The sequence below is a fragment of the Leucoraja erinacea genome, chromosome 38 (genome assembly GCF_028641065.1).
Source record: "Leucoraja erinacea ecotype New England chromosome 38, Leri_hhj_1, whole genome shotgun sequence".
Classification (NCBI taxonomy): domain Eukaryota; kingdom Metazoa; phylum Chordata; class Chondrichthyes; order Rajiformes; family Rajidae; genus Leucoraja; species Leucoraja erinaceus.
Window position 1 is genome coordinate 8,127,029 of NC_073414.1, and position 10,867 is coordinate 8,137,895.

At 50.3% G+C, this 10,867-nt stretch overlaps 1 protein-coding gene across 1 annotated transcript in view; it reads left to right on the forward strand.

Moving 5' to 3' along the window:
* The first annotated feature begins 3,286 nt into the window (after positions 1-3,286).
* chp2 (calcineurin-like EF-hand protein 2) overlaps positions 3,287-10,867 on the forward strand; it is a 15,633-nt gene continuing 8,052 nt past the window's right edge. The window contains exons 1-4 of the mRNA XM_055663787.1: positions 3,287-3,493; positions 4,722-4,794; positions 6,805-6,885; positions 8,820-8,944. Of these exons, the coding sequence (XP_055519762.1) occupies positions 3,427-3,493; positions 4,722-4,794; positions 6,805-6,885; positions 8,820-8,944 (346 nt within the window). The 5' untranslated portion in view covers positions 3,287-3,426. The remainder of the gene's footprint in view (positions 3,494-4,721; positions 4,795-6,804; positions 6,886-8,819; positions 8,945-10,867) is intronic.

The window sequence follows — 10,867 nt, forward strand, 5'->3', positions numbered from 1 at the left end:
CATTTTGCAGAGACATCAGATGGCTAGGTTAGATTCCGTGCACAGAGCCATGGCTGTCAGTACAGTACCGAACCTGGGCCTGATCTGAAACGTCACCTGTCCATGTTCCCCAGAGATGCCTCCCGGCCCGCTGAGTTACTCCAGCTCTCTGTGTTCTCATGCCCCTGTCCCACTTAGGAAACCTGAACGGAAACCTCTGGAGACTTTGCGCCCAAGGTTTCCGTGCGGTTCCCGGAGGTTCCCGGAGGTTTTTGTCAGTCTCCCTACCTGCTTCCACTACCTGCAACCTCCGGCAACCTCCGGGAACCACCTGCCACCTCTGGAGAATAATCCATAAATGAACGTACAGGCTGAGGGAGAGACACACTCTCTCTCACTGACCCACTCATTAACACTCCCGCTGAGTGACTCCAGCATTTTGTGTCTATCTTCAGGGAGCTGTGAATGGCAGCATTGTTCAGGACTGGAGAGAGGGGGGAGATGGAGACTAGACTGGAGTTTCTTCTGGTCAAAGAAACAATGGTCAACGCTGCAGCATTTTCCACGACTAACAATGGCCTGTGTTGTTCGTCATTGTTTTTTTTTTGCATATCTTTCATTTAAGAATAAGGGGTAAGCCATTTAGAACGGAGACGAGGAAACACTTTTTCAAAGGTCAAAGGTTTATTTATTGGCACATACACCAATTGGTGTAGAGAAATTCTTGTTGCCACTGCAGCTCACTAATAGGAATACAACACAACATTAAGGAGAATTTAACATAAAACATAAAAACATCCCCCCACAATCGTTCCCACTGAGGGGGGAGGCACAAAGTCCAGTCCCCATCCCATGTCCACCTATTGTCGGGACTATTGAGGCCTCCGCAGTGGGGCCTAGTCGGGCCTATTGAGGCCTCCACAGTCGGGCCTAGTCGGGCCTATTGAGGCCTCCACAGTCGGGCCTAGTCGGGCCTATTGAGGCCTCCACAGTCGGGCCTAGTCGGGCCTATTGAGGCCTCCACAGTCGGGCCTAGTCGGGCCTACTGAGGCCTCCACAGTCGAGCCTAGTCGGGCCTAATGAGGCCTCCACAGTCGGGCCTAGTCGGGCCTACTGAGGCCTCCACAGTCGGGCCTAGTCGGGCCTATTGAGGCCTCCACAGTCGGGCCTAGTTGGGCCTGTTGAGGTCTCCGCAGTCGGGCCTAGTCGGGCCTATTGAGGCCTCCACAGTCGGGCCTAGTCGGGCCTATTGAGGTCTCCGCAGTCGGGCCTAGTTGGGTCGGGCCTATTGAAGCCTCCGCAGTCGCCGCTACGGAGGCCCGATGTTTCAGGCCCTCTCGCCGGGTGATGGTGTTCCGGCATCAGGGGAGAACCCTCTCAGCGGCATGGGAAACCTGGAACGGCCACTTCCTTACCGGAGACCGCGGCTTCCGAAGCCGACAGGCCGCGCTGGGCGGAGCTCCACCACTGGCGATCCCGGCGAGAGATCCCAGGCTCCGCCATGTTTACGGTCAGCGCTGCCGCCCGCGGCTGGACGCTCCACAGACCCGCAGCTCCGCCATGTTTAATCGGCGGTCCCAGCTCACCGGAATTCCAACGCGGCGACCCGGGCAAGGCATCGCACGCTCCACGATAGCGCTCCAGCGCTGTGCCGCCGCCAAAGCCGGTCCCGTCAGGAAACGCTGCTCCAGACCCTGCTGGTAGGCCACGAGGACGGGTCAAAGTTGCTGCTCGGAGTAAAGCTGCCTCTCCGACCAAGTAGGGACTGAGAAATACAGTTTCCCCCCCCCCCCCACCTCACCCACCACCACCACACACCACACATAAAAACAATAGGCCTCCAAAAGCACTTTTTAACATACTAAAAATAAAAAAAATGAAATGTAAGAATGGGCAGCCATACCCAACTGAACGGCACTCCCCAAAAACCACAGGGGCTGTCCCACAGAGAGTGGTGAGTCTGTGGAATTCTCTACCTCAGAGGGCGGTGGAGGCCGGTTCTCTGGATGCTTTCAAGAGAGAGCTAGGTAGGGCTCTTAAAGATAGCGGAGTCAGGGGATATGGGGAGAAGGCAGGAACGGGGTACTGATTGGGGATGGTTACACAAAAAAGCTGGAGAAACTCAGCGGGTGCAGCAGCATCTATGGAGCGAAGGATTGGGGATTATCAGCCATGATCACATTGAATGGCAGTGCTGGTTCGAGGGGCCGAATGGCCTACTCCTGCACCTATTGTCTATTGTCTATTGTCTAATTGTTCTATATCTCTCGATATCACCACTGTCCATGTCTCGCGTTTGTCTCTCCCCTGACTCTCAGCCTGGAGAAGAGTCTCGACCCAAAACGTCACCCATTCCTTCTCTCCAGAAATGCTGCCTGTCCCGCTGAGTTACTCCAGCATTTTTGTGTCTTTTTTGATGCGGGAATGGTGTCTGGCACGTCTTTGGAGTGTGGGAGGAAACCGGAGCACCCGGGTAAAACCCACACGGTCACAGTGGGAAGGCCATTCGGCCCTTCGTGCCAGCACCGCCATTCAATGTGATCATGGCTGATCATCCTCAATCAGTACCCCGTTCCTGCCTTCTCCCCATATCCCCTGACTCCACTATCTTTAAGAGCCCTATCTAGCTCTCTCTTGAAAGCATCCAGAGAACCTGCCTCCACCGCCCTCTGAGGCAGAGAATTCCACAGACTCACAAGTCTCTGTGAGGAAAAGTGTTTCGTCATCTCCGTTCTAAATGGCTTACTCCTTATTCTTAAACTGTGTGTGGCCCTTGGTTCTAGACTCCCCCAACTTCGGGAACATGTTTCCTGCCTCTAGAGTGTCCAAACCCTTAACAATCTTATATGTTTCAATGAGATACCCCCTCATCCTTCTAAACTCCAGAGTGTACAAGCCCAGCTGCTCCATTCTCTCAGCATATGACAGTCCTGCCATCCCGGGAATTAACCTTGTAAACCTACGCTGCACTCCCTCAATAGCAAGAGTCAGTGTGTCTTTCTGATCGCCGCTGAATTTTCAACGTTGTGAATTTCAGCGGAACCTACGACGGGTGCCAGCAGTCGCCTGTAAAGGTCGCGTAAGTGGGACAGGCCCCTTAACACTATCCCACACACACACACACACACTAGGGACAATTTCCAATTTAAACCAGCATCTGCAGTTGCTTCCTACACACTATGGTCAGGATTGCCAGAGCTGCAGCTGGTGTTGTCAGTCTCTCTCCCCCCTCCCCCCCTCACCTCTCCCCCCCCTCCCCCAACTCCCTGCCATGCATTACCATTGGCGCAAGCTCTGCTAGTGTAAGGCTACTGGGTCATGTGGTGTGTGTGTGTGTGTGTGGGTCGAGTCCAGATTGTGCAGCTCTGTGCTGCAAAGATAATACGAGAGTAGGAGCCCTCTACAACGATCTTTGCTGTGTTGAGGGACATTGGTACAAGCGGAATAATGGGACTCTCCTCCTCGCACCTCTCTAAGATTGACAACCTCGCAGAAATCATGGAAGAGACAGGCTGTAAGTGAACGCAAAACTAACTATTGGGGGGAACTTGGAGCAGTAGCAGTGGGTGGGAAACCTGCTGTGTGTTGCTATCCACGTTTACAGAGGCATGTATGCCTGCATTCATTCCCTTCCAGTACTTGTTCAGGCAGAGTTTGATTTTCTATTTGTTCATTCTCTTCACTCCTTGCCAATGTCTTTCACTTGTTGCTTTTCTTATTTGCTAACTTGCGAAGGTTTTCTGCCCGTTTCCCGCGCTGTTTCTCTAAACCAAAGCAAACTCATCTCGGAGAGCGTTCAAGAAGGAACTGCAGATGCTGGAAAATCGAAGGTAGACAAAAAGTGCTGGAGAAACTCAGCGGGTGCAGCAGCATCAATAGAGCGGAGGAAATAGGCAACGTTTCGGGCCGAGACCCTTCTTCAGACCCTGTGTTATTTATCTTGTTACTTTTTTTGCATATCTTTCACTTAAGAATAAGGGGTAAGCCATTTAGAATGGAATTAAGGGACAGAAGTTTGACTTCTGACTTCTGACTTCAGAATTAAGGGACAGAAGTTTAGGGGTAATATGAGGGGGAACTTCTTTACTCAGAGAGTGGTAGCGGTGTGGAATGAGCTTCCAGTGGAAGTGGTGGAGGCAGGTTCATTGGTATCATTTAAAAATAAATTGGATAGGCATATGGATGAGAAGGGAATGGAGGGTTATGGTATGAGTGCAGGCAGATGGGACTAAGGGGAAAAGAAATTTGTTCGGCACGGACTTGTAGGGCCGAGATGGCCTGTTTCCGTGCTGTAATTGTTATATGGTTATTAATGGAGACGAGGAAACACTTTTTCACACTGAGAGTTGCGAGTCTGTGGAATTCTCTGCCTCAGAGGGTGGTGGAGGCCGGTTCTCTTGCTTTCAAGAGAGAGTTAGATAGGGCTCTTAAAGATAGTGGAGTCATGGGATATGGGGAGAAGGCAGGAACGGGGTGCTGGCGAATTCGTATTTCCGTACGAAATACGGAAAATTAGCGCGGGACCCCCTTAGGCGCGGGGCACAATTGGCTCAACGTTTCGAACTAGTCTGAAGAAGGGTTTCGGCCCGAAACGCTGCCTATTTCCTTCGCTCCATAGACGCTGCCTCACCCGCTGAGTTTCTCCACCACCTAATGTCGGAGAGGTTGGGGTGTCTGTGATTAGCTATAACATGGCCAGCTCACCCATCGCCAAGCGCACTCTGATAACGTTCTCTCTTTAGTTTCCAAGACCCACATCAGTCGTCTGTACAATCGGTTCCAGGGGCTGGACGAGAGCAACAGGGGGAGTCTGAGGTAAGATGATGGGTTGACTAAGTCTAAAGGGGCTGTCCCACTTGGGTGTCATTTGCGTGTCACGTAGATGGCGTGCAAATATTTTGTGAATCCCAAAATCCTGGGACTGCGCGTCACTGCCCACGTCCCCACGTGTGCGTAATGCACGCCATGCACGCATCACGTTCATCGTGACACGCAAATGACCTCCAAGTGGGACAGGCTCCTTAGTGTTGTTTATGTGTTAATGTGTTGTCGCAGTCTATGTTCCCGTGATGCTGCTGTAAGTAGGTTTTCCACTGTACCTGAACCTAGTGTGAATGACAACATACTCAACTTGACTCGAATTGATGTAGGAATGAACAGCAGATGCTGGTTCAAACCGAAAATGCTGGAGTAACTCAGCGGGACAGGCAGCATGCATCTCTGGAGAGAAGGAATGGGTGACGTTTTGGGTCAAGACCCTTCTTCAGACTAGTCGGGGGAAATGGTCAACGAGAGATATAGACAGTGATGTGGAGAGACACAGAAAAAATGAATGAGAGATTTGTGCAAAAAAGTATCGATGATGGGATTGGCCCCATGATAGCGGCCTGTTTCTTTTATCATTGTTCCAAGGGTCTCGAAGAAGGGTCTCGACCCGAAACGTCACCCATTCCTTCTCTCCAGAGATGCTGCCTGTCCCGCTGAGTTACTCCAGCATTTTGTGTCTGTCTTTGGTTTAGACCAGCATCTGCAGTTCCTTCCTGCATAAAGGTTTATTGATGATGGGCTTGGCTTCAATAGGAACCTTTGTGCTTGTTGCAAGATAAATGTAAATAGCCTTGCCCATGAAGGACAGAGTCCATTGTTACAAGCAGGGAAATAACATTTTAATGGCGGGGGTGTGAATGTTGGCTCTAGGTTCGGGAGCTGGGACATACAAAGTCATAGAGTGATACAGCATTGAAACAGGCCCTTCAGTCCAAATTGCCCACGCCAACCAACATGCCCCATCTACACTAGTCCCAGCTACCCACGTTTGGCCCATATCCCTCTTAACCTGTCCTATCCATGCATCCATGTGATAGTCCCAGCACAACTGCTCATGCCTGGTGGGATCGAGAGTGGCTCAGGGGTCTGATGTGCGAGCCACATGCACAGGAGAGCAGTGGGGGCCAGAAACATAGACAATAGGTGCAGGAGTAGGCAATTCAGCCCTTCGAGCCAGCACCGCCATTCAATACGATCATGGCTGATCATCCACAATCAGTACCCCGTTCCTGCTTTTCCCCCATATCCCTTGATTCCGTTAGCCCCAAGACCTACTGGAATTCCCTGCCACAGGCAGTGAAAGGCCAATTCACTGGATGTTTTCAAGAGAGAGTTATGACTATCCCTGGAGGATTCACTGAACGGAAACCTTTTGAGAGAGTTTGCGCCCCACCCAGGAAACCTGAACGGAAACCCCGGAGGACTTTTGTCCCCTCCCTACCTGCTTCCCGGAGGTTTTTTGTCAGTCTCCCTCCGGCACTACCTGCAACCTCCGGGAACCGCACGGAAACCTTGGGTGGGGCGCAAAGTCTCCAGAGGGCGGTGGAGGCAGGTTCTCTGGATGCTTTCACGAGAGAGCTAGATAGGGCTCTTAAAGATAGCGGAGTCAAGGGCGGGATAAATGGGGAGAAGGCAGGAACGGGGTACTGATTGGGGATGATCAGCCATGATCACAGTGAATGGCGGTGCTGGCTCGAAGGGCCGGATGGCCTACTCCTGCACCTATTGTCTATTGACGTTGACGGATGACCCCTGACCTCTGCTCCCGACCTTGACCTCTGGCCCCCGGTGACCTCTGGTTCCCAACCTTGACCTCGACCACCGCCGGGTCGACCATTGTCGGCTCTGACCGATATGACCTATGACACCTTGTTGAGCCTGGACCATGACACAGTACCGCCAGCGCTCTCTGCCGCGGTGAATGACCGCTGCGTATCGCGGCCACGGGCTGGACCGAGACGCCACACAAGTCCACGCTGTGTTCTTCCTGTTTTCCAGCCGGGCTGACTTCCAGCGCATCGGAGGGCTGGCCGTGAATCCCCTGGGAGAGCGGATCATCAACGCCTTCTTTTACGACGGGTGAGTTTCCCCGACACCGGGAATGGCGCCACAAAATGGCCACTCTTGCGTAGGGACTCAGCGGGCTGTTCCGATGCGTTCTGTACTTAAGCGGGGACTGTGCTTATTCATGTACGACAATAATCCTACTGATCTATACGGGGCAGCACGGTGGTGCAGCGGTAGAGTTGCTGCCTTACAGCACATACAGCACCGGAGACCCAGGTTCGATCCTGACTACGGGCGCTGTCTGTACGGAGTTTGTACGTTCTCCCCGTGACCTGCGTGGGTTTTCTCCGGGGACTTCGGTTTCCTCCCACACTCTAGTTCAAGTTCAAGTGAGTATTGTCATGTGTCCCTGTATAGGACAATGAAATTCTTGCTTTGCTTCAGCACAACAGAACATAGTAGGCATTTACTACAAAACAGATCAGTGTGTCCATATACCATAATATAAATATATACACACATAAACAAATAAACTGATAAAGTGCAAAATACAGATAATTGGTTATTAATAATCAGAGTTTTGTCCGAGCCAGGTTTAATAGCCTGATGGCTGTGGGGAAGTAGCTATTCCTGAACCTGGTTGTTGCAGTCTTCAGGCTCATGTACCGTCTTACTGAAGGTAGCGGGGAGATGAGAGTGTGTGGCCAGGATGGTGTGGGTCCTTGATGATACTGCCAGCCTTTTTGAGGCAGCGACTGCGATAAATCCCCTCGATGGAAGGAAGGTCAGAGCCGATGATGGACTGGGCAGTGTTTACTACTTTTTGTAGTCTTTTCCTCTCCAGGGCGCTCAAATTGCCGAACCAAGCCACGATGCAACCGGTCAGCATGCTCTCTACTGTGCACCTGTAGAAGTTAGAGAGAGTCTTCCTTGACAAACCGACTCTCCGTAATCTTCTCAGGAAGTAGAGGCGCTGATGAGCTTTCTTGATGATTGCATTAGTGTTCTCGGACCAGGAGAGATCTTCAGAGATGTGCAAGCCCAGGAATTTGAAGCTCTTGACCTTTTCAACCATGATATAAATGGGGCTGTGGGTTTCCCCCCCTTGGCTTGGTATAAAGGTAAAATATTGTCCCTAGTGTTGTAGGATAGTGTTAATTAGCGGGAATCGCGAGTCAGTGTCGACTCGGTGGGCCGAAGGGCCTGTTCCAACACTGTATCTTAAAAACAAAAACTAAAAATTAAATCTGTACACAGGAAAGATAATTCCACTGTTCCTTGGTACACATGGTGATCAAGAACCATTCTGATGGTCTCGCCCCATCAGGTACAGCAGGCAGTGAAGAAAGTGAATGGCATGTTGGCCTTTATAACAAGAGGAATTCGAATATAGGAGCAAAGAGGTCCTTCTGCAGTTGTACAGAGCCCTAGTGAGACCACACCTGGAGTATTGTATACAGTTTTGGTCCCCTAATTCGAGGAAGGACATTCTTGCTATTGAGGGAGTGCAGCGTAGGTTTACTAGGTTAATTCCCGGGATGGCGGGACTGTCATATGCTGAGAGAATGGAGCAGCTGGGCTTGTACACTCTGGAGTTTCGAAGGATGAGAGGGCATCTCATTGAAACGTGTAAGATTGTTAAGGGTTTGGACACGCTAGTGGCAGGAAACAAGTTCCCAATGTTGGGGGAGTCCTGAACCAGGGGCCACACACAGTTTAAGAATAAGGGGTAAGCCATTTAGAACGGAGACGAAGAAACACTTTTTCTCACGGAGAGTTGAAGTCTCAGAGGGCGGTGGAGGCAGGTTCTCTGGATGCTTTCAAGAGCGAGCCAGATAGGGCTCTTAAAAATAGCGGAGTCAGGGGATATGGGGAGAAGGCAGGAACGGGGTACTGATTGGGGATGATCAGCCATGATCACATTGAATGGCGGTACTGGCTCGAAGGGCCGAATGGCCTACTCCTGCACCTGTTGTCTATTGTCTATTGTCATCCTTCCGTTGCAGAAGGGACACAGTGGATTTCCGCACCTTTATCCGCATCCTGGCGTGCTTCCGACCCGTCAGAAAGATCAAATCACCGGATCCTCTGTCTCCAGAACCAATTAACAGCCGAGACAATAAGCTGCGGTGTGAGTAACGTTCCCATCGCGCCTCCATTGGGCTTGTACGCGCTGGAGTTTAGGAGAATGGGGGCGCGGAGACCTCATTGAAACACAAAGAATAGTGAAAGGCTTGCGTAGAGTGGATGTGTAGAGGATGTTCCCACTAATGCAACGGTTCCCAACCTTGCTGGTCCCATTTACCCCTGGCAACTTTAATAGCACATACCAATGTTCTTTCACTTATTTATGAATAACTAATAGAAAATAGGTGCAGGAGGAGGCCATTCGGCCCTACGAACCAGCACCGCCATTCGTTGTGATCATGGCTGATCGTCCCCAATCAATAACCCGTGCCTGCCTTCTCCCCATGTCCCTTGATTCCACCAGCCCCTAGAGCTCTATCTAACTCTCTCTTAAATCCATCCAGTGATTTGGCCTCCACTGCCCTCTGTGGCAGGGAATTCCACAAATTCACAACTCTCTGGGTGAAAAAGTTTTTTCTCACCTCAGTCTTAAATGGCCTCCCCTTTATTCTAAGACTGTGTGGCCCCTGGTTCTGGACTCGCCCAACATTGGGAACATTGTTCCTGCATCTAGCTTGTCCAGTCCTTTTTTAGTTGTATATGTTTCTATAAGATATCCCCTCATCCTTCTAAACTCCAGTGAATACAAGCCTAGTCTTTTCAATCTTTCCTCATATAACAGTCCCGCCATCCCAGGGATCAGTCTCGTGAACCTACGCTGCACTGCCTCAATCACAAGGATGTCCTTCCTCAAATTAGGAGACCAAATCTGTACACAATGCTCCAGATGTGGTCTCACCAGAGCCCTATACAACTAATGATGAACAGATACTGGTATACCAGAACCAAACACAGTCAGTCAATGAGAAAAAAATATGTACACATCTAGAATCAACAAATTTACCCTCTGGGTAGGCAAAATTTTACCCCATATTGGGAACCCTTGGGCTAGTGGGAGAGTCTAGGATTAGAGGTCACAGCCTCAGAATTAAAGGGCGTTCTATTAGGAAGATGAGGAAAATTGTTTTGAGTCAGAGAGTGGTGAATCAGTGGATATTTTTAAGGCAGAGGTAGATAGATTCTTGATTAGTACGGGTGTCAGGGGTTATGGGGAGAAGGAAGGAGAATGGGGTTAGGAGAGAGAGATAGATCAGCCATGATTACTATTAAATCTTTTCCCATTCACCTTAAACCTTAACCCTTTACCACCTTCAACAGCCATGATTGAAGGGCGGAGTAGACTTTTTGAGCCTAATTCTGCTCCTATCAACTATGACCTTATGAACTAGTGACTCCAGTGTAACCTTTGACCCTCAGTTTAGATCCCTGTAGATTAGCTGTAGTTTGATCCAATGACCCCCTCCCCCATGTCCCTGTTCACTCACTAGTTGACCACATGTTTAATAAAGAACTGCAGATGCTGGAAAAATCGAAGGTGGACAAAAATGCTGGAGAAACTCAGCAGGTGAGGCAGCATCTATGGAGCGAAGGAATAGGTGACGTTTCGGGTCGAGACCCTTAAGGATAAGGGGGAAGTCTTTTAGGACCGAGATGAGAAAAAAAAATTTCACACAGGGCGGTGAATCTGTGGAATTCTCTGCCACAGAAGGTAGTTGAGGCCAGTTCATTGGCTATATTTAAGAGCGAGTTAGATGTGGCCCTTGTGGCATAGAAACATAGAAACATAGAACATAGGTGCAGGAGTAGGCCATTCGGCCCTTCGAGCCTGCACTGCCATTCAATAGGATCATGGCTGATCATCCAACTCAGTATCCTGTACCTGCCTTCTCTCCATACCCCCCAATCCCTTTAGCCACAAAGGGCCACATCTAACTCCCTCTTAAATATAGCCAATGAACTGTGGCCTCAACTACCTTCTGTGGCAGAGAATTCCACAGATTCACCACTCTCTGTGTAAAAAATGTTT